General features: G+C 42.6%; 2 protein-coding genes across 3 annotated transcripts in view; one reads left to right on the forward strand and one right to left on the reverse strand.

The window, feature by feature from the left end:
- The window catches only part of LOC132590537 (uncharacterized), a 44,256-nt gene extending 42,288 nt beyond the window's left edge, over positions 1-1,968 (reverse strand). Inside the window, exon 1 of the mRNA XM_060263463.1 lies at positions 1,905-1,968. Within this exon, the coding sequence (XP_060119446.1) occupies positions 1,905-1,968 (64 nt within the window). The remainder of the gene's footprint in view (positions 1-1,904) is intronic.
- A 7,987-nt stretch (positions 1,969-9,955) lies between these two features.
- Positions 9,956-20,278, forward strand: LOC132590539 (membrane-spanning 4-domains subfamily A member 4A-like). Of its 2 annotated transcripts, XM_060263466.1 has the most exons (7): positions 9,956-10,299; positions 12,203-12,301; positions 13,478-13,588; positions 15,010-15,066; positions 15,153-15,302; positions 18,441-18,563; positions 20,070-20,278. In XM_060263466.1, the coding sequence occupies exons 2-6, from the start codon at positions 12,242-12,244 to the stop codon at positions 18,543-18,545; spliced, it is 483 nt and encodes a 160-aa protein (XP_060119449.1). In that variant the 5' UTR covers positions 9,956-10,299; positions 12,203-12,241; the 3' UTR covers positions 18,546-18,563; positions 20,070-20,278. The 2 variants fall into 2 exon arrangements, with proteins under 2 accessions (XP_060119449.1, XP_060119450.1); XM_060263467.1 differs by lacking the exon at positions 20,070-20,278 and having other exon boundaries at positions 10,006-10,299; positions 18,441-19,152.
- The last annotated feature ends 256 nt before the right edge of the window (positions 20,279-20,534 follow it).

The following is a 20,534-nucleotide window of genomic DNA, read 5'->3' on the forward strand; positions in this document are numbered from 1 at the left end:
CACATATATATATATATATATATAATTTTTTTTGCCACTGTGTGACACAGAGTGTTGGACTGGATGGGCCATTGGCCTGATCCAACATGGCTTCTCTTATGTTCTTATGTTCTAAGTGGAAATAATGCCATACTAGGGCAGCTTCAAGAGAGATGGTATCAAGATGAAGAAATAGGGAATGCTGTGCATTCTTCATAAAAATTAGGAATAAATGAGACCATTCTCAACATCATAGCCAGTTGGCATTCACAGGTAGCACTGTAGCTGAGAAGAAAAAAATTATTAGTGACAGACAGGATAATTTTGGTTTTTCTGTAAGGTGAGAGCCAAAGGTAAGTTTGATAAACTATAGAACAGTTAATCACTATTTGATTATTTCCTTGAAGATTAGGGATGCCATCTACCCTGGTAAGAAACCTAGTTTAGCCTACTCATATGAATCAGCAGGTGAAGCTTTTCACTGCAACGAGATAAACATTATTAGCAGCTAACTGGTACAGATCAAATAACTGATAAATTACTACCCAGTGGTGACCTAAAGGAACTTATGACATTATTCTCCTCTCTTCCATTTTATCTTCACAACAGTAACCCTATCAAATAGGGTTAGACTGAGAGCAAATGACTGGCCCAAGGTTAACCCAGAGAGAGCTTCCATAGCAGAGTGGGGATTCACACCTGCATCTCCCAAATCCTGGTCCAGCATTCTGTCACACTGCTATGTAAAACTGTTACAACTAAAAGGACACTTCAAACTTGCCAAACCTCAGTCCTATCAGGAGATAAGTTTAGGGATGCCAGCCTCCAGGTGGGATCTGGGGATCTCCTGGAATTACAGCTCATCTCCATACTACAGAAATCAGGTCAGCTGGAGAAAACAGATGCTTCTGAGGGTGGACTCTGTGGCACTGTACCCCACCCTGTGCCCCCCCCGGGCTTTTTTTGACCAGGAACACACAGGAACTCAGTTTAAGCTGGTTTTATGTCAGAGGGTGTGGCCTAATATGCAAATGAGTTCCTGATGGGCTTTTTCTACAAAAAAAGCCCTGTTGCTTCCTAACCTCCACCCCCAAGAGTTTCCCAACCTGGAACTGTCAACTCTACCCCCACATCTCCCGCTGGTGGCCGGGGGTGGGTGGGGGCCTGGCAAACCCTAGTTTGTGTAGAATAGCTAGAGGGGGGGAGGAATGTTGAGGAGATCTTAAGGAGGAGGGGAAACTAGAAGAACTTTGAAACAAATGTGAAGCATGACATGAGCCCTGAAGTAATTAGAGAGGTCTGGCACAATCAGAGTGGGCCTCTGGGATGTGTTTAATAAGTTGGTTTGCCAAACCCCAGGTGGGCATAGGGGATCCCCCAGTTTGGAGACCCTCCCCCCACTTCAGGGTCATCAGCAAGTGGGGAGGAATGATTGCTGGGCACTCCATTATTCCCTATGGAGATGGATTCCCATAGGGTATAACGGAGAACTGATCCACAGTTATTTGGGACTCTGAGGGGGCTGTTTTTTGAGGCAGAGGCACCACATTTTCAGCATAGCATCCAATGCCCCTTCTCAAAACACCATACAGGTTTCCAAAGGATCAGACCAGGTGGTCCAATTCTATAAGCCCCCCAAAAAGGTGCCCCTATCCTTCATTATTTCCAATAAAGGGAAGCATTTAAAAGGCGTGTGGTCCCTTTAAATGTGACGGCCAGAACTCGCTTTGGAGTTCAATTATGCTTGTCACAACAATGTCTCCTGGTGCCACCCCCAAAGTCCCTAGATATTTCTTGAATTGGACTTGGCAACCCTATTCATAAGACAGCTGAAAGGCAACTGCTTCAGATAAAGGATATTTAGAAGCCCTGCTCCATTATGACCCAAGGAGTCAAAAGGATAGTGCCCAGGTTTTGTTACTCACCACAACCAAAGCAGCACTGTCTTTGGATGAGAAACAGAAACAGGAATCCCAGCATAGCCCTCATTGTTGCTCGGGAGCAGCCGTGACTCCCTGGTTCCTCTGGTGGGGCTTTTCTGAGTTGTGACCTGGGCAGACAAGGACTGAGCAAGCACAGATAAAGGGATGTTCTGCCCTCTGCCTCCTCCTCTGGCCTGTTCCTTCCTTATAGTCAGAAACAATTGAGCAATTGGTGTGAACATGGCTCTCTGCCCAGCAGGAAAAGGCAGACTGAGAGATCTTTGATTATAAGTTTTGCATCTTGCTAGAGTTGCCAATTGGCCAGGTGAAAAATGCCCTGCCCCTTTAACAGAGGTATAATGTCTGGAAGTGGATTGCTGATGCTTTTTATGGCAGGGGGGTAAATAATATCATGTGGTAAATAAGCTTCTATTAGACAGGACATTTTTCTCCAGGCAATTGACAAGACATATGTAACCCTTTGGGGGTTTTCTTCTGTCACTCTCAGCTGTGATTCTCTGTTTAGGTTACACAATCCCCAGGCGGGGGCAGGGGATCACCCAGTTTGGAGCCCCCACTTCAGGGTCATCAGAAAGCAGGGGTGGGTGGGGAAATGTCTTCTGGGCACTCCATTATTCCCTGTGGAGACAAATTCCCATAGGGTATAATGGAGAATTGATCAACATGTATCTGGGGCTCTGAGTGGGCTGTTTTTTGAGGTAGAGGCATCAAATTCTTAGCATAGCATCCAGTGCCTCTCCCCAAAATATCCTACAAGTTTCAAAAGGATTGGACCAGGGGGGTCCATTCTATGAGCCCCAAAAGAAGGTGCCCCTATAGCATTATTTCCAATGGAAGGAAAGCATTTAAAAGGTGTGTGGTCCCTTTAAATGTGATGGCCAGAACTTGCTTTGGAGTTCAATTATGCTTTTCACAACCTTGGTCCTGGCTCCACCCCCAATGTCTCCGGGCTCCACCCCCAAAGTCCCCAAATATTTCTTGAATTGGACTTGGCAACCCTAGTCCACTAGCACACTTAAGCCCAACAAAGTTTTATCGAGAATGTAAACTGCACTTTTAGCACATGAAAGCGTACATTCTCGATAAAACTTTGTTGGATTTAAAGGTGCTACTGGACTCTAACTTTGTTCAATAGCATAAGTGTTTGTGGAATCCATCTGTCAGTTGTGGACTCCAGTCCTCCAAGATTTATGCCATAAGAAATCTGCTAGTGTTTAATGTTCCACAATACTTCTTTTCATTATACTGTGTAATTACTGAGAGAGCAGGCAATCCTTTCTGCTCTGGGAAGGGGAGTCATTTCATTGCTTTATACCCATGTGACACTTGTCTGGAAATACTACTAAGGTACAAGATTGTAAAAGTATGGTTTCTTATGGGAAAGGCCCTGGTTTGCAAAGAAGAAGATATTAGATTTATATCCCACCCTTCACTCCAAAGAGTCTCAGAGCGGCTCACAATCTCCTTTACCTTCCTCCCCCATAACAGACACCCTGTGAGGTGGGTGGGGCTGGAGAGGGCTCTCACTGCAGCTGCCCTTTCAAGGACAACCTCTGCCAGAGCTGTGGCTGACCCAAGGCCATGCTAGCAGGTGCAAGTGGAGGAGTGGGGAATCAAAACCAGTTCTCCCAGATAAGAGTCCGCACACTTAACCACTACACCAAACTGGCTCTCCTCATGAGATTCCATGAGATCTCCTTTCTTGAGTCATTGCAATGGCAAAAGACTCAGCTGGTGAGATTCTCCCTTCTATGCAGCTCTTAAAGGTATGGGAACCGCCTCAAGATGAAGTGTATACTCTTCACAGCATTCCTTGGATAACATTACCTTCGTGGTGTGGTCTTAAGGTGCAGCCACAGTGTCAGACTCCATGTGATCATTGCTTAGGAGCAGCGATATCAAAGAGCAAGGTTTTGTTTACTGTGTCATTCAAGAGTTTCTTGAATGGCAGTAAATAAAATGTAAATATAATCTGAATATAATTCATGCTGTTTATAAAAAGCTCCACCTCTTGAGCACTCAAAATGTGGCAAAAACCATGAGCATTAAAGACAGTAGCTCTTTCTTACCAGGACATATTTGACTTAACAGCTGTTCAAGTTAAGTTCTTAATATGTACCGTAATTAAAAATGCCACCAATTTGGGTCCTGAGAACAGAATGATCTCCCAAGCAATAGTTTCTTTACTTAAGTGAGGAAATTGAACCATGCATGATGTTGTTTCATTGGAGGGAGCACAGCATGCTGAGCACAGCAGCGGCGATAAATGAAGCTGAAAGGGAAACAAAGCCATTTTGTTCACACCAAGGCTGAATTTGTAGTGTATGCTGTGTGTGATGGAGTGGTTTCTAAGGTTCTGGCTTTTGTTCCTTTAACTTGCTGGTACCTATGCACAAAATATTTCAGGTAAAATGGAAAGAAGAACAGGAATACTAAATAGTTGTCAGTTATTTCTCCTTGACCGTTCTGTTGCATCCTTTCTCCTACTTACATGCCAACTCTAGAAGTGCTGGTTTCATTAGTGCTGTCTGCAGTTGTTTCCTTGTTAGATGCTTCCTGCTCATAAGAGAGCCTCCCTCCTTAAGAAAGTATTCAGGACACAAGGTGACCTCAAAAACAGTTCTAGCAGTAATTAATGGTGAATTTTCATTGACAGACACAGAAATCTTGCAGTGCTTTAATGACTAACAAGCTGTAATTTTAATGTAATTTTAGTAGAGCCTACTCTACTACACTCATAGTATTTATTACTCTAAAGGATTCTTTTGATCCACATACAATTCTTCTCTGTCATGTTCTCCATGGGAGAGATAAATGGCTCTGAGAGTGGATCTGTAAGTTGATTGGCATTGTGTTGTTTTAATAATTCACCTCCCAAATTTTCCTTCCCTGGAGATAAAAATCCTGGAGGTGAGTGACTGCAAAACTGTAAGATTGAATGACGGGTGGCTCCAATTTAAATGTGTGTAGGACTTCAGTGTTAGAGATCTAATAATCCTATAAAGTAGCTCCTTCCTACGCAGATGGGAACACCTGATAATATGACTAAGACCCACCACCAGCAAGAACTCCTGATTAGAGGACTTTCCCTGCCACATAATAGCCATCTAATCACTGTGTTGTAAAGTGCTGTTTGACTGTACAGGATTGGATGCTCAGAAGTGGTTCAACACTAGCTGTTTAATCTGGCGTTGCCATCATTTATTGATTCTTTTTATGGAGAATCACAATTGTGGTGTTGTCACATGTATTCTGCATTTGTCTTTCCCCTACCCATGCCTAATGGGTAGGAATGTTTTAACTTCACATGAGAGTAGAGTGCAAGACTGTGGAGTCTCCATGAAAGATGAAGTAGTAATTAGGCTGTTAACAATAGGGAAACTGTAGGGAGATGTGGAGCCTCTGCTAAACAGGGCTTGCTTTCAGGCAGCAAGTGGGGCTAGAGCAGGGGTCCTCAAACTACGGCCTGCGGGCCAGATGCGGCCCGCTGAGGACGTTTATGCGGCCCGCCGGGTTATGGCAAAATCAGACCGGAAGTGACGTTCGACCTAAACTCACGTTAGCAACGCACACTTCCGGCACTGGGCTGAGGCGGCGGAGACAGAGTGTGAGGTGATACCGAGGTGAGGTGAGTTCCCGGACCGGGGTGTGTGGTGTGGGGAAGGGAGAGAGATGCAGAAGACGGAGAACTGACAGCCCGCAGCCTTGTACAGTAACAGCAGTCCGGCCCTCCAACAGTCTGAGGGACAGTGAAGTGGCCCCCTATTTAAAAAGTTTGAGGACCCCTGGGCTAGAGTATTATAGGCACTACAGCCAATGACCTATGGAACCCCATTTCCAGTTCTAATAATCCTTCAGCAGTCCAAAACAAGTCTTTCCCAGAATGACGACTTCTGTGCCACTTTTAAAGGCTGAGGGATTATCTTTCTTTGTGTTTGGTCAGAGTAGCAACGTTCTATCTGCTCTTAGCTAAGAGGGGAAAATTTACATGATCATCACTACTATTTCATTACTTTGAACAGTATGCAGATAACACATCTCTCTCACTCTTCTACTGTGTTGCTTCGTTAATTTAAAGCAAGGTATTGTGAATAGTCCTGTCCTTGCAGTATTATTCCTTTGCTCTTCGTAACCTTGCTGCACACAGTTGCCTGTACAGGTACGTCTGTCAGAATGATGCTGAACAAGCACATTGCTACTGGTTGGCTTCGGTTTGTGTCTTTGGCAGTGTCTGTGTCATGTGGCAGCTCACTCCTGGTAATCTCCGTTCCAGTGGATCTCTTTGAGACTGGTGTACCTGTTCATGCCAATGAATTAGCTCTGGAGTCAGGCTGTGCCGTGACTGCTGAACACCAGAATACATTATTGCTGGAATACCGCCTCTCTGCTTGTGGGACCTCCAGAACAGTAAGAAAATGGAATTTCCAATCCTTTTTAGTTGTTTAGGGCTTTTGGTATAAAAGGCTTTTGGGGGCAGTGGGTGACAAATGTTGCTTCTGGATAAAAACAACATGAGGCCTCCCCTGTTAACTACAGCAAGTTGTCAGCTCCAGTTTTGGGGGGTGAAGCCTGAGGAGGGAGGAGTTTGGGGAGGAGAGAGATTTTAATGGGGTATAATGCCATAGAGTCTACCTTTGCACAGCAGCCATTTTCTCCAGGTAAACAGATCGGTACTGACAGGAGATCACTTGCAATAGTGGGAGATCTCCAACCACTATTAGGAGGTTGGCAACCCTAATATAATGGGCTAAAAGGAATCCCGTGCAACCAAGAACTTGATGATATTTTGTTGCTGGAAAAGAACCTCTTGTGGCAGGAGGAGGAAGTGGCTGCCATGGGGATGGAGCAGGGAAAATGGTTTGCCAGGTGGCAGACTGGGAAAATCCAAACTTTCTTACCCACGTGGTAACCACCCAGACTTTTCTACAGACTTTTACAAAACTTTGCAGCCAGGGATCATTTAATGGAAAAAGAGGTGCTGGAGCTCATTAGCACAACTCATTTGCATATGGTCACGTAACCAAAAGGGACATCATATGTTGCTGAGGTTCTCTAGAAACTACAAAAAAAGTATGGTAAATCCATAGTGTTTTGAGGGATTACCAGAGCATCAGTGACGTGTGATGCCATTTGCATTTATACACCTGGGAGTAGCATGATGCAATGCCCAGCCCTGCCCCCCCAAACGTTAAAGGGTGGTGGTGGCTGTTGTGGCAGGGAAACTGCTGAGAAAACTGCTATTTGGCATCCCTGTTGCTGCTGCTGCTGCACTATATTGGCAGCCATACCAGAAGTGGGGAAATCACACAAACCTGTTCCCATGTGGAAACCTTCCCAGGAACACTTGTAGTAGTACGAAGCCTGGAGTTTCCAAAAGTGTTGTTGCTTGAGTAGACGTCAGACCAAGGTAGATCATAATGAAGTGGCCTTATGGAAGTTTGACTTTTCTGCCATTCCTTTATCACCTCGTTGCTTGAAAAAAAAGCTAAAAGATTGGAAGGGGGTATGTTCTATACCAGGGGTGGCCAAACTGTGCAGCTTTTTCACACACATTGTGCAGCTCCTGGAGGCTGAGAATGAACTTAATGCTGGCTTACTCTCAAGTAAGCATGCTTAGCATCAAGACCGTCAGCTTCTGAGCACTGACCCATAGGTAGGCAGCTATTTCTGTCATGTGTGAAGTGGAGAAGAAGGGGGAATAGGTAGGCTTGCAAGCTCTTCTCCTCCATCACAGAGGTTGCCCAGAGATCTAGAGAGAGGGAAAAGAGCACAAGAGCCAAGGGAGCCACTGGAAGGAGGAATGGAATTAAAGAGGGTGACTCAGGGTTCCCTCTTAGTTTCATAGCTCTTGTCAGAGCTGTATTTACTAACCTATACTAAATTATAGTAAATTAGTAAATTATTTACTAAATTATAGTTATGACTCCTTGAGTCTAGCCCTTTTAAAGGTTAAGTTGCCTTTAATTGTTGCAAGAGTCTTTTCCAACAAATGGACAAAATAAAACATTTGTCAATTCTTTCGGTTAGAAACTTTACATTCTTTTGGCAACCTTGAGTTGCCTTCCTTAGGATTGCGATAAGGTGGGATATAAAATGTGAAATGTCTCAGACTTTGTAGCCCTGAAGCAAAAACTGAGTTGCAGGTGCAAGGCAGGTAGTGACTCTGTGCCTCAGGAGGGATGTGAAAAAGTTGATAATGATTTGGCTTGCTTTCGACTCAGGTCTTTGTTCTAAAACTTGTATTCAGTACCAAGATGGGTCTCTGGGATTGAAGTAACTGCCCTTCTGAGCATCTCCAGAGGGGACTACTGATAACACATTCTGTCTCTATGGGGATGAAGTGAAGGATTTCTGCATTTTGAGTTTGGCTATCTTAGAAGTTCTCACTTTATACACTTAGTGGATTGACGAATCTTAGGAAGTTTAAAGAGTGAGTCTGCCAGCTAACTTAAAATCCAGCATCTGTTTTATTCAGCAGCTGCTTTTGACTTTATTTTATTTTATTTTTCTTCCACAGGTCTATACCTCCCCTTCTCTACAACTACCCTCATAATAGCAATTACCTGCTCTTTCATTATATTTGTGTCCATTCTGGGCTGTTATTTCTCTAGCCGATGGGCCCACAGAGGATACCATATGGAAGTTGTTGGTGCAGCCTTGGGAGAGTCTGGTGCTGTAGCTATGGCGCCTGCTGCTGTTGGAGCATCCTCTAGAAAACCTGGTGTGATGATAGCTGCAACTAGTAGGCAACCTGCTTCTGCCTGAATCTGTAATGTGTTAACAAATTAATACCGGTGGCAGAGAAGAATGGATGTGTATGACCTTTTATTGCAAAGGTAGGTCTGTTTGTTTGATGGGCTTGAAGAATTGTGATGTGGGAGTGTCAGGTTCAGTGACTGCAACAGACTTTTGGGTATGCTTATATATTCTGAAAAACTGTAACAATCTCTCATGCTTTACATGGAATGCTGAGCATCAAGCATTGTGTATGTGTGCGTGCCCTATAGATCATGAGGGACTTTGAAAGAACTTATGGATGTGATTGTGTGCCTCTTTCCTCCCTGCCTTCACTAATGCAACATATAACTTGGGTTGCTTCATTATTGCTGCTCTACAGCTCAGGTTTGCACAAGAAGGCCTTCTCTTATACAAAACCACTTGTTCCTAAGCCACCCCACCTAGTCATCCTTGCAGATTAAATCCACACACCGACTTTTTGGCGTCCATACAGCTTTCCCTGTGAGACTTCCTGGTTCCTATCTTGGTTGTCGATTCCTAGGAGGCCTCCTCACTGGATTTTTCCCATTATATTATTGCAGATGGGAGAAATGCTCAGTGAGAAGGAGTGCCCTTCAAAGTTCAGAATTCCCAGTGCTCAAGAGTGCATGTGATTTCTTTCTACTGTTTGGTCTGCCCCTGCTTCCCAGGTGCATATAAAGGTAAATGTTCTTCTTATTCTAACGCACCTGATAGTCACTACAAATTTTATAGGTCCTCAACAGTTTACTCATATTGGATCAAAGACGATAATATGTGGCTAGGTTACAAATGCTCTGAAATGGCCCACTAAAAGAAGAACTTACGGTTTGTGTTGTTTTCTTTCCCTCTCTTTTATGTTTAATATCCCTTTTGTAAACATGATCAGCCTCCCAGCTTGCCAAGGAGCCTGTTTAACAGCAAGCTAAAGACAGCCTCATCCTGTACAGGTGTACACCTGGGCTCATTGTGTAAAGCTCTTCTCTTTGCAGCCCTATCAAGGCCCTCCTTCTATACAACCTAAATAGTTTGGCATACATGTATTCTTCTATAGTCCAGTGTCAGGCTGGTTAAAAAAATGATACAAATGGAATCTTGAAGGCAATACAGGCATGTATGGAAACATATACTACTAACCAATGAAAAACCTAACCACCTATTCTCTTACAGCCACAGTTCTAAAGCTCTTTGCTACACCAATAAATGACTAACAGCTGGAGATGAGTGGCTAAGTCCCATAATCAACCTATAGTAGAGGTAGGACTTCCTCTTAGTCCAGCTTTCAATTAGCTTCAGTGTATATTGCTCACAGAGCTTTCTAGTGCATAATGAACTGTAATGTTTGGCTTCCATGTTCTTCATTTCTGTGTGCCACTAGTGAGTGAGCTGCATATTAACAGTACTGTGTTGAAAGCTTAGCTCTACAGAAAGCAAGTCTTCCAAGAGAGATTGAGACACTTCCTGCTGTTAGCAAAAGTGGTTTGTGCCACTGTTAACTGTATCAATGTTCTTGGGACAGGAAGAGTAAATGCAAACACATGACTTAGAGGTGTGTCAACTAGCTGAGCAAAGACCAAGTTGGAGCCCCAGACTCTCCAATACAGTTGAGACAGTGACAGAGGTGAGTGCTTTTTCATGAAGGCAAATAAGGGAAAAGTGTGAGTGGAGCCAGCAGGAGAAAGTTATAAACAGGTTGAGGGGTGAGGCTGGTAATAAGAACTGGGACTACAGTTGCCTTACTGGCTAGGTTCCTGTCTCTGAGCAGGAGCTCAAGAAGAAATTCAAGCAGTGAAATATTTTGTCTCTCCATGCTAGTCAAAGATGCATACATGAGGCACCTGAATGCCAGACTCTATTACAGAGATACTAGTGGACACATTAAAAATGTTACCAAGCATAGTTAGGAGACTTAGCTTGCTGTATATCACCCTAGGACCCTTAGCAAACCTCTTTGAATTCGTTGGGACTTGTCAGTAAACATAAATAGGGTCAAGTAGTTAACTGAGCTTGTAAATCCCAAACTGAATGGGTATCACATGGGGAAAGTAGGCTTGCCAATCCCCAGGTCCCAGCGGGGGTTCTTCCACTTTCCCAGTCTCCTTCCTACCCCCAGTCAGCTGGCCGGCAGGGGGAAGCCCTGCTCCCAAAGCCACCATGTGATTTTTTTTCCCCTCCAGAGGCTCCAGTCTCCGATTGTAAAGGCTTCCTTTTGGGATGGGGTGCCTCTGTTACTTGGAAGAAGTTGGCTGCAACTCATGAGTAGAGAGGCCAAGCCCTCACTTCAGAGTCGCCAGAAAACAGGGAGGGGAGGGACGTCTGCTGAGCACTTCATTATTCCCTATGTGGAGATCGATTCTCATAGGGTATAATGGGGAATTGATCTGGAGGTTTTGGGGGCTCTGGGGGAGCTGTTTTTTTAGGTAGAGGCACCAAATTTTCAGTATAGTATCTAGTGCCTCTCCCCAAAGTACCCCCCAAGTTTCAAAACAATTGGACCAGGGGGTCCGATTCTATGAGCCCGAAAAGAAGGTGCCCCTATCCATTATTTCCTATAGAAGGAAGACATTTAAAAAGGTGTGTTGTCCCTTTAAATGTGATGGCCAGAACTCCCTTGGAGTTCAATTATGCTTGTCACACACCCTTGTTCCTGGCTCCACCCCCAAAGTCCCCAGATATTTCTTGAATTGGACTTGGCAACCCTAGGGAAAAGGAATGGCAGCAAATAACTCTTTGAATGAGTTTACATGGCAATATGCAAATCTTGCTGGGAGTCTACATTTCCGTATTCTTTATTGCGTTGAATGGTTATTTGTTGTGGTAAGTTCCATAATAGTGTTGTTGTGGTAAGTTCCATAATAGTGATAGATGTGGTATGTAGGGAGATGAGAGAATGTAACTTCAATTTTCATTAAGGTTTGCAATTTGGAGATGGGCCTTAAAGATCATCTTGAAAGCAACTAATCCTGTTTTTAATGCTTACCTATGGTATTTGGGAAATCAGTGCATCCAGATCTTTATTTGCTTCGCATTAATATCTCCCAGCATTTTAAACTGTGCTACTCAGCCATCTATCCTCTCCATTCCATAATCCTGCAAGTCTAATTACCCACAACAGCCATTTAAAAAAAAAAAATCCCTTTCATGTTCATTGATTGGATAGCTGTGCGTTCCCAGGTCCACAGGGTTACCTAAAATTATACACCTAGGTTTGTCACATCTGTGTTGGAAAATATCTGGAGACTTTGGGGATGGATCCAGGAAAGGACAGGGGGAGGGAAGGGGCCTCAGCATGGTACAATGCCATACAGTCCATCCTTCAAAGCAGCCATTTTCTCCAGGGGAGCTGATCTCTGCCAGCTAAAGATCATTTGTTAAAGTGGGAGATCTCCAGGCTCCACCTGGAGGCTGGCAACCCTATTCCACCTCTCAACTTGCTATGGGCAATTGGTGTGATAATGTTAACACTATCTATGCCAGAGGAATCTGTCAAGAGCAATCAGATTTTCTTTATTGCTTCCTCACAGGTGTGGCACTCAGGGAAGGTATAGTTTGTTGTGTGAACTATGTTGGAGACAGCCCCTCTACTGCAGAAGTTTCTTGGAGTGCAGCCCAGAGCTTTTGGGGTGAGTGCTGGCTCTGCAGGCTTGCTAACTTTCTGGTTTGTGACCCTGCAGTTGTAGATGCTAACTGGCTTCATTTGACAGTCATGAATCTCAAAAAATTGTGGATCTGCCTTATTTTGAACTTTCATTTTCTGACCTGGAAACCATTCCTCTGACCTCGCGTTTGTGAGAGGGGACTGTGCTACTCACTCATGGGGGAAAGCAGTTTAGATACTTCATTATTGCATGGCCTTTATCTTAGTTGATCCTTTTTTCATATCAAGACCTTGCTGGTCTTTTTTCATATCAAGACCTTAACTGTGCCTCATTGTTAACTGGGTCCTAACACCCATACTGTCTCCAGCTGTCATAATCAGTGTCCAGTAATGAACAGGTAACTCTTGCCAGGCTTTCTCTAATGGTAAGGACAGTTCCTATGCATGGCTTCTTTTTTCTACCAGGTAGAAACCTTGCATTTCCCCACTTCTGCATCCATAACTAAATGAGAAAATGAGTGTGAGTAGACTGTCTTGGGATGTTGAGTTCCGTGCCCTATATTATTTTCTACCACATGTGGTTTCTTTAAGCCAGAATGAATTCCTATTATCAGTGGCGGACTGGGTCTAAAAATATTGGTTGCCAGGAGACAAAGGGGGCCCACCTACAACTATAAGGCTATCATTTAATTTTTATAAGAAATAAAATTTTCAAAAAATACATGTGGAAAAAAGGCACAATTAAAACTTTTGCAAAATAAATGTATATATATATTTAGTAATTACAGTGTACATATTTTGCACATTTTACTGGCGGCATGCAGTAAATATTAAATGTAGATATTAATTATTAAAAGTAGATATCAAGATCTACTGTAAATTTTAGTTGCATTACAGTAATTATGTTGGAACTTCTATTAGATTTTCAAGCTACTAAAAGGACATTAACATTTTTAACATATTGTCTAATGTTTAAGGGGGCCCACTTCATCAGGGGCCCACTTGCCAACGGGCAAGCTGACACCCTGGCCCGTCCGCCACTGCCTGTTACGCCTGCCTCTCCAGACCATGAACTCTTTTGTGTGCCACATTAACTATTTGACACACATTTGTCATTTCCTCCCCTGGAACACATCCCTACTGTACTATTATAAACAGAAATCTTCACACTTCACTCCTTGGATTGTTTTTTTGTTTCCAGGCCGTGTTGGTGGTGCTGGGACTACTTCATGTTGCCTTTGGGATCCTGTTTCTCCCTTCTGAATGTTCTTACACAGATGGTGTTGGCATCCACTTCTTCTCTGGGATCCTGGTAAGCAAATATGTCTGGAAGCCCTGGGGATGCCAAACCTTGTTTTTGTGCTATAAAAGTATGCCTAATATCTCTTGTGTCCAGCTTCATTTTGTTGCTTTGCTGCCCAAGAAGATGAACATGGTAGCCCCTTGCATCAAGGGGAAGTTAGCAGTGGCAGGAGTTTCAACCATCATTGTCTGATGACTGGATTCCTTCTAGGGTGCCACAAGAACCATGAAAGTAGTGCAATTACTCACTGCTCCATAGGTCCCTCTCTTGGAGAAGGAAACATCTAGTTGTGCACAGGCATCAAAATGAAGGCAATATCACAGAACAGGACCATCCATCTTTCCTGTGGTTCTTTGCAATTGTGTGGAGACTCTAGAGATGAAGCTAAAGGTGGCAGAAATCAGATTTTTGACATGCAAAATCCAAAGCTTAAGGCTTGGATTCTATGAACTAATTCTGTGTATCTTCAATAGGGGAAGCATGCTCCACAACAGAGACTTCTACAACAACATCTGTTTGCCTAAGATCAATGGTTTTCAGAGGGCAGGCCCTAGCTCAGGCAGTTGTTTTAGTTGAAGAGAAAGCACAGTCCCCAGCAGCAGAGTCTACTAAGATGCATGGAACTCATTCATAGGATCCAAGCCTTTAGTTTGTTTATTTTGAGGGTCAATTAGGCTTATACCACCTTGGCAATTTACTGATAACTTGACAAAAACAACAGTAGACGTAAGTGGGAGGGTTGTGTTGTTTTTTTAAAAATCAGGTTTATAAAAAGTGATTGAAAATCTCCCCCATCTCTCTTTCTCACATGCAAATAATGTTTTTAATTTAATTAAATTTACTCAAAAATTAAAACAGTGGTGCAACACTAATAAAACAGCAAAGGAACTTAAATTAAATATAACAGGTATAAAGTTCTTTTGGAATTTCCCTGTTCTTTGCCAAATAATTTAAACTAGGAGACCAGGTTCTTTTAAATTTGGTAATCTCTGCTGGTGAAGGCAAGGAATTAAGATTAGAAATTAGTTTAGCTAAAACATATTGTTCCCAAAGTCTGGAGTAACATGCAAATCATTTTGTACATGTTTCATATATTCAAAATGAGTCTTTTTGAAGATAATCTGTTATATCTTCAAACCTTTCAGTGGCAGCCAAATGTTTCATGGCTATGGTAGCCTGTTGGATATCAGCCTCCAGGGTTTTCTGCCATTTTCCAATACTGGTGCAACCTTTCCAAAAAGTGCAATTGACATTGCAATTAAGAGACCTTTTGTTGGTCTACGATTATATGAAATTTCTCATGCTTACTGTAACACTTTAGAAATTTTACTTGATATTTCTGCTGCAGTCTTTCTTGAGGCTAGTGGTAGATCTGGCAAGCTATTTTAGTAATTAATATTCCTTCAGCTCTTTCTTTTCCTTTTTGTTAGCTTTTCCTGGCAGGAGTCGTTGCGGTTATTGCTGACAGGCACCCTAGCATTGGCATGGTAAGCAGCAAATGTCTCTATATTGTTAATATTGGATTGATGAGTCTGGGATTTCTCAGCTGTCTAAATGTTTCTCTCCGTACCAGGTGAAAGCTTGTCTGGTATTCCAAATTATGGCAGCAGCAGTTGCAGTTGTGATCAACTTTCTCTATGTGAGAGATATCCTTTATTATATGTGGAACATCTGCACTCTCTCTGATGAGATCAATGGCTGCCGTGTGAGGGACCAGATTCTGGTAAGTCATTGGTGAAGCTCTTCCCTGCCTCTCCTTCATAGCTATGTAGCAGGGGCGGCCAATGGTAGCTCTCCAGATGTTTTTTGCCTACAACTCTCCTCAGTCCCAGTCAGCATGGCCAATGGCTGGGGCTGATGGGAGTTGTAGGCAAAATACATCTGGAGAGCTACCGTTGGCCGCCCCTGCTATATAGCAAATAGCAAGCCTTTATTGGCATAAAACAGATTTAGCAGTAAAATAGCAATATAAATAATATAAAATCCTAGATTATAAAGTACATAGGGAGCTAAAATAATAAAATAAGTAAAATATATATGAGTTGAGTTTAGCCAAATTAAATAATTAAAACAAATAAAATGTGGTCATTCAAGAACCATTCTCTGTCGTATTTCCATGACCTGTTGGAGAAATCTAGCCACCATTAAAGTTACCTCAGCACAAGTGTCATTTAAAAGTTTGTGGACTTTGCCTGAATCAGCACAGCCCAACATATCTGCTAAGATATAGCAAATCATTCTGAGGCTTGGCATTTCATGGTGGGAGGGGGAGAGTAGCAACATGGTTAGGGGAGTATACTTTCTTCATAGAGGATTGGTTTAATGCTCCTGTTAGGGCTGGTTTTTTAAAAAAATACAATAATATATGTTCAGAAAAGGAAAAATTCAAAAGGAGTTTCTTAAATGTATTTACATATTCAGCTTCCATTTAGGATTGCTGGCCTCCAGGTAGGGCCTGGAGATCTCCTGCTTTTACAATTGATCTCCAGCTGGCAGAGATCAGCTCCCCTGGAGAAAATGGCTGCTTTGAAGGGTGGAGTCTATGGCACTGTACCATGCTGAGACCCCTCCCCTCCCCAAATCCCACCCTCTGTCAGCTCCACCCCCAAAGTCTCCAGGTATTTTTCAACACAGACCTAGCAACCTTACTTCCATTAAATGTATTTACGCACTCAGCTTCCATAGAAATGAGCCTACTTCATCAGAGTTAATCTCTTTCCTATGAAAATTAGTTTTATTATGTTCATTTTTATAAATAGAAAAGCTAGGGTTGCCAACTTCCAGGTAGTTAATACCAGAACGATAACTGTGAAAAAATAGCTACAGGAATATCACTAATACGATACTTCAACAAGCATTCATAATCATGTCATTTGCGCAAAAATTCATATGTAGTTTACAAAACACCATTCATAGTCCAAATTCCATCATAGTTTACAAAACACTATTCATAAATTCCATCCAAAAAGTCTCAACAGTGCAAAATGCCTTGACTCCTATTTCTTAGCAGAATAAAATGCTTGTGCTGCAATTGTCCAGTCTCTCTCTTTACCTGAAAAATCTGCATACTTGAATCATTGAAAGGACCCCTTCACACCACCTCTGATGGAGCCTGCCAGCCATAAAATTCTGTTTCTGTAAACTTTTTCAAAGGGATTGAATGCAGTCCTGTACATCATCCTTTCAATCTTACACAAGCACTTCATCAAAAATTTTACACGAGCACATCTCTATCAGTGTGTTGACCTCTGCCTAATTCCCTGGAGAGCTACTGCTGGTCTGAGTAGACAATACTGACTTTGATGGACGGGTGGTTCATCAAGCAGCTATGGCAGAATTTTAGGTTAAGGGAGACTTGGCCATTATGCATAAGGTATATTGAATAGATGTTAGCAAAAGCAGACTTTGGTTTCATCCCATAAAACATTGCATCATGGCTATTGTCTTTCACACACAGGCAGTGCCTAGCTGCTGAATTCTTTTCCATACATAGCTTATGTTCTTTAAGTTCTCTGCTCCTCCTCAAGGCTGAATATCTAGATATTAGTGTCACAGGTCTTGTCTTCTGGCCAGAGGCTTTGGTCTAATAGCCTGGTGGTGGGCAAAGTTTATGGTATTATGGTTTTTTAAAAGGTAAAGGTAGTCCCCTGTGCAAGCACCAGTCATTTCCGACTCTGGGGTGACGTCGCATCATGATGTTTTCACGGCAGACTTTTTATGGGGTGGTTTGCCATTGCCTTCCCCAGTCATCTACACTTCCCCCCACAGCAAGCTTTAGGGTGCCATTAAGAGGAAGGGTCAAGCTGTTGGTGAGTTCATGGGATTCCCACAGGAGGTTAGATGTATGTCTCTTATTATCTTGCAAAAAAGTATAAAGAGTGTCAAGGTTCTGTTGTACACCACTGTCAATCAGACTAGTCAGTTTAAAGACACTCTGTTTGACAGCCAGAGATATCTCTTCCTCATTTGGGAAATCATGTACAATGTCTTTTTGGTAAATGCTCTTTCTGTTATTTTGCTTAAGGTTCAATAAACTAGACTTTACTGCAGGCTTGTGTCCTCTTCTCATCCTACCGTGACTTGATTCAGACAGATCCCTTCCAGCCCAGTGAACCCCAGGTAGAAACCCACTGACCAGGCAATATCCCCCACCCCACCCCTGGCAACAGCAGCTTCATGTGTTCAGGCGACAGAGGCCTGTTCACCTGGAGAAAATGGCTGCTTTGGAAAATGAACTCTGTGATATTATATCCATTGAAGCCCCTTCCCTCCCTAAATCTCGCCCTCCTCAGGCTCCACTCCCTAAATCTCGAGATATTTCCTAACCTGAAGCTGGCAACCCTAGAAAACCACCTGGGGCACAAAACACCTCAGAGTCACTGATGTTGACAATGGGCTTTTCCCCTCTCACAGCCTATGTTAATGCATTGGGATTTTTAAAAGTCACATAATTTTTTTGAATGGAAAACTGATCTAGCAAAACGCTGAATTGAAGTATTATAATTGTAAACTGCCACAAGCAGTTGGTTTAGCTAGGGACCATTTATTCCACTACCAACAGAGTCATGCTTGGGCTAGAGAAATAAACTCATAAATACCCAAAACATTAGTATTTAATATTGATAGTTTGAGATACTCAATAAACATACAGACTTTTGCTGCCACAAATTTATTTACTCCCCAAGATACTTTGGAATTTGGCATGGGGTAGTGAATACACCCCCAGTACCCTTGGTTTTGTTTTTACCTTTTGCACTTGTGCCAAACAACTCTATTGTTGCTGTTTGTTATATCAAGTAAAGTCTGAATGGATTTTAAAAGGAAGATGTGTCTCCAGTTTCTCTTTTGGCTTGTTCTCTAGCGCTACTGCACAGGGATACGAGGAATTGCTTTCTTGACTGGGACTTTGGGCATCTGCCTCACTATTTCTCTAGCTGCATTTGCATGCAGAACTGTCTGTTATTGACGCTCTGAAGACACTCAGGTAATCACAGAAAATATAACCACACATGAGACTGTTCAATATCATGAAACCAGTAAGCTATTCTCTCCTGCCCCACCCCCCAATATCTTTCATCACTACTCAAAATAATGGAGGATGTTTGCTTCAGCCATATGTCAACACAGATATTATCTCCAGGGGAAAGTGTTTGTTACTATTAGTGATGTCAGCTTTTGAATTAGTCTCTCTAGAACAGTTGAGAAAGTACAAAACTATGCTGAGTTCAAGGCAACTGGATATATGTATGAGGAGCATATGAGTTTTTAATTACTCATAGCTAATTGGAGAAAGGTTTTTTCCTCCCAGTATTATCTAGAATTGAAACTGTAACTTGGATGTGTGCAAATAGTTGGAGTCTTGCCGTGCTCTGAAATATTATTTTTGAAATCTTGTCAAAGCTTCAAGTGAAATGAGGGAATATAAAGTATGACCTCGTTGCTGTGCTGCTGTGTGATAAAATTCATCTGGAATTGGAACACTATATGGTTTCCTCAGGAGACGTTGAACCGAGGATTCCTTTGATATTGAAGGACTATTCATGAAATATAAAAGGACTCTGTTCTAGACAATAGTTGATTATAGTCCTTCCTTTGTACTTACTATGAGTGTTCTGTACTTCAGGCTATGTTTATAGTGTGTTTGTATGAGAGTACTTATATGTTATAGATTATTGTTTGTTATTTCTTGGTTTCTTTGGGGGGTTAGTCATCATGGAACCCTAGGATTTTCCCCAGTCATTCCACCTGGAGGCTGGCATCCCTATTACTTCCAAATATCCTTTTGTAAATCATGTGTATCATGAACTTGATAACTTATTGAGATATACATTGAGAGGAGGTTTACTATCTCCAGCACCTTCACTAGCTACTTCATGCATCTTGCCTATGAAAGATCATGCTAAATATATATTCGTTAGACATTAAGGTGCCATAAGACTAATGGGTCCCCCCCACCCCCCGCTAAGGCTGTAAGACTGAAAGTAAGTTCAGCAGAAGCAAAACAGGAAGGTGGGGATTTTCAGAGAATCAGCAGAATCACCTCCTCCCACATGCCAACTCTCCCCTAGAAATGCCCCCACATTCGTGTCACCTTAGCAAAAGACAGTCACTTAAAAAACAGTCACTTAAAAAAAAGACATTATTTTTCAGAATATACTATTGCTCTTCCTATCTATTCAGCAGCCACTGATACTAAACTATCAGATTTATGAACCCTTCATAAATCCTATGAATCCTCATGCTTTCCATTATAACTGTCTGTTGCTATATCATGCCCTTCCCTTTGTTCCATAATTACCAAAACAAAGCAACTACCCACTTTGGGGAGGGTGTACATTTGTGGCTTTGAGCCATGAAATTTCCACACAAGTCCTTTTTGGCTTGAGACGGATGGATCTGACACAACAAAGAAATGAGGAATAAAACAAGCAAGTAGCTCTTTCGCTCCCCAGTGAACTTAGCTTTGGATGTATGTTCTTTTCCTTTTTAGCCTGTTGTTGCCCTCCATTAACAAGATGGTGAGGTGAATCCAGAGAGTCTGTCACAATGAAGAGACTTCCTTGAGGAGCACACCTGAGAAGTTTGCGTATGGAGATCCTGGCACTCAGCCATTTGTCCCTCGAGCCTGCTGTTTCATAGCTCTTATTCTTCTGTGTTCTGAAAACAGTAAAGCATGGCAAAGTGAATGCCACAGATCCAGATGTTTTTCAGTTGCTCAAGATGCTGTATGCTGTAGTAGTTGAGTTTGTTCTGAGGAACAGGGCCACCATTAGCATACCTTGTGGGGGGTTAGCTGCTGGGGCTTCTGTTGCAACCTACTGCTGACCTCCCCTCCACACACACAGTCTCCTTGCTCAAGAGCAATTCTATTAGTAGGGCTGCGAACCTCCAGGAGGCACCTGGAGATCTCCTACTTTTACAATGGATTTCCAGATGACCAAGATCAGTTCTGGAG

Source organism: Heteronotia binoei, unplaced genomic scaffold (assembly GCF_032191835.1).
Source record: "Heteronotia binoei isolate CCM8104 ecotype False Entrance Well unplaced genomic scaffold, APGP_CSIRO_Hbin_v1 ptg000225l, whole genome shotgun sequence".
NCBI classification, from domain to species: Eukaryota; Metazoa; Chordata; class Lepidosauria; order Squamata; family Gekkonidae; genus Heteronotia; species Heteronotia binoei.

Bases quoted from the DNA above. Each gene is read 5' to 3' on its own strand.
- LOC132590539 (XM_060263466.1), top strand. From the start codon at position 12,242: ATGTTGGAGACAGCCCCTCTACTGCAGAAGTTTCTTGGAGTGCAGCCC. The intron at 12,302-13,477 runs GTGAGTGCTGGC...TTTTGTTTCCAG, and splicing joins TGCAGCCCAGAGCTTTTGGG to GCCGTGTTGGTGGTGCTGGG. The intron at 15,067-15,152 runs GTAAGCAGCAAA...TCTCCGTACCAG, and splicing joins GGCACCCTAGCATTGGCATG to GTGAAAGCTTGTCTGGTATT.